This window comes from Dendrobium catenatum, unplaced genomic scaffold (assembly GCF_001605985.2).
Source record: "Dendrobium catenatum unplaced genomic scaffold, ASM160598v2 fragScaff_scaffold_1548, whole genome shotgun sequence".
Taxonomy (NCBI): Eukaryota; Viridiplantae; Streptophyta; class Magnoliopsida; order Asparagales; family Orchidaceae; genus Dendrobium; species Dendrobium catenatum.
The window spans coordinates 1,039,407-1,041,305 of record NW_021320010.1 but is presented as its reverse complement, the minus strand read 5'-3'; the positions used below and the strand labels follow the sequence as shown (position 1 = coordinate 1,041,305).

The window sequence follows — 1,899 nt, the reverse complement described above, 5'->3', positions numbered from 1 at the left end:
ACATTGAATTTAGCAAAAGCAAGTTTCCAAATCAACCGACAATCCTTCAGAAGGAACAAAAAAGAAATCCCAACCATCTCCAAACATCTCTTTAACAAGTTTACTATCAATCAACGTCAACTTAGTTTCCGACAAACCAAGAAAAAAAACATCATTATCTCTGAAAAACTCCTTAGCATATAGGGAAGCTGTCTTTTTCCTAGCTCTCCTACAATTCCAAAAATCGATAGAAGACATTAATGATCTGAGGGGAAGAGGTTCCCCGCCCTTCCTTTCACTTCACCTTCCCATTTCCTACTTCTAGGAACTAGCTTAATAGGACCCAAGCCTTTGAGTTGCTTTGCACCTTTCTTTTTTGATTTGCAAGATTCGTTATCCATACAATTATCTTTAACATCCCGAGAGCTATCAAAAGCAGTACCAATTCTGCTGTCTTCAACTGGATCCGGAACAGAGAATTCATCCATAATCAGCTTTCCCTGAATATTTCTGTCGTCATTTGCAGCAGCTTCACCAATAATCTCACCTTCCTCCCCCATATTGAATAAAACTTCAAACTGATTAGAGTTACACATAAAGTTTTCTGCTTTACTGTCCTATCCTTCATTATTGATGATTGAAAAAACAACATCTTTATCCACAACTTCTTATCTATCAACACACTTCCCTTCAGTTTGATACTTTGTAACTGGTAGCAAGGAATTATTACTGTCTCCATTTTGAGTTTTAATCACCTCCTTAGCTGCTTTAGTTTTATTATCTTGGATTGGAATCGTTCTCCATGTATTCTGAAAGTTGTTAATCTTTCTCCTTCTCTTCCCATAATCGACATGAATCCAAGGACCATAACCTTCTCTATTGACATTGGAATGTAAGTTTTTCACCATATTGGAATTACTTCTAAAAACATTTAACTCCCCATCCTCCTTAGCAACTTGGGATTCACCATGGCTAGGACCAGTCTCAAAACTTACAATACCACAATTTTTCTCCACATGTCCAACTTTACCGTACTTGAAACAGATGTGAGGAATCCTCTCATAACAAATTTTCTGGAAAAATTTTCCCATTGCTCCTTCAACCCAAACTCCCTGTTCAAGTTTATCATCCAAATTGATCTTGACACAAACTCTAGCATATTCCCTCCGGCCCCATTGGAACATGTTTTCGTCTATGAGAAAAGGTTTACCAACCATTGAAGCAATTCTACAAACATTAACTCTATCCCAACTTTGTAAAGGGAGGTTTGGTAATCGGATCCACACCGATGCTGTCAAACCTTTCAAAGAAGATGGGTCAAAATTCGGAGACCACTTGTCTATCCCGATAATACTCTCGTTAACATACCAAGGTCCACTGTTTAGAACAGACTCCATTTGTGAGAGCTCATTCCTTTGATTTGCCTCTCAGATTTGATTTTTCCTCCCAGGATCGTCCGAGACGATATTAAGATCGTCCAGGACGATCAGTGCATTGAAACAGCTGATTTTTCTTGAATGGGATCGTCCAGAACGATCAGATGAGACAAAAATCCTGAGAGCAAAACTGAAATTATCGGCCTGAGGAATCGTCCTGGACGATTGGATTTTGTTCACATCGGCCAGGACGATGCGGCGATCGGCCGGGCCGATCAGGCTTATGTTATAAGGAAATCAGCTCGTTTTGAGGAGAGAGAAAGATATTTTATAAAAATAAAAATATCTGAGGAGAGAGAAAGAGAAGGAAAGCGAAGGAAAAGCCGGATTCCGGAGGTCGCGGAGCGCTTTTCGTCTGACGCCGCTGTTGGGAAAAGTGTTTATCTCGTGGTAAGGACTCCGAATCCTATTTCTGTTTTCAGAGATATTGAGTTTTGATCGTATTGTGCATTGTTTTGTGTTTTTGTGATCGAAAAATGGACCC

The 1,899-nt window shown here is 39.5% G+C and overlaps 1 protein-coding gene across 1 annotated transcript; it reads right to left on the bottom strand.

Moving 5' to 3' along the window:
* Positions 1 to 647: 647 nt before the first annotated feature.
* LOC110103352 lies at positions 648 to 1,376 on the bottom strand. The gene has a single exon (XM_020832025.2). It carries the CDS (start codon positions 1,374 to 1,376, stop codon positions 648 to 650), a length of 729 nt encoding a protein of 242 aa, XP_020687684.1.
* Positions 1,377 to 1,899: the final 523 nt, after the last annotated feature.

Bases quoted from the DNA above. Each gene is read 5' to 3' on its own strand.
- LOC110103352 (XM_020832025.2), bottom strand. From the start codon at position 1,376: ATGGAGTCTGTTCTAAACAGTGGACCTTGGTATGTTAACGAGAGTATT.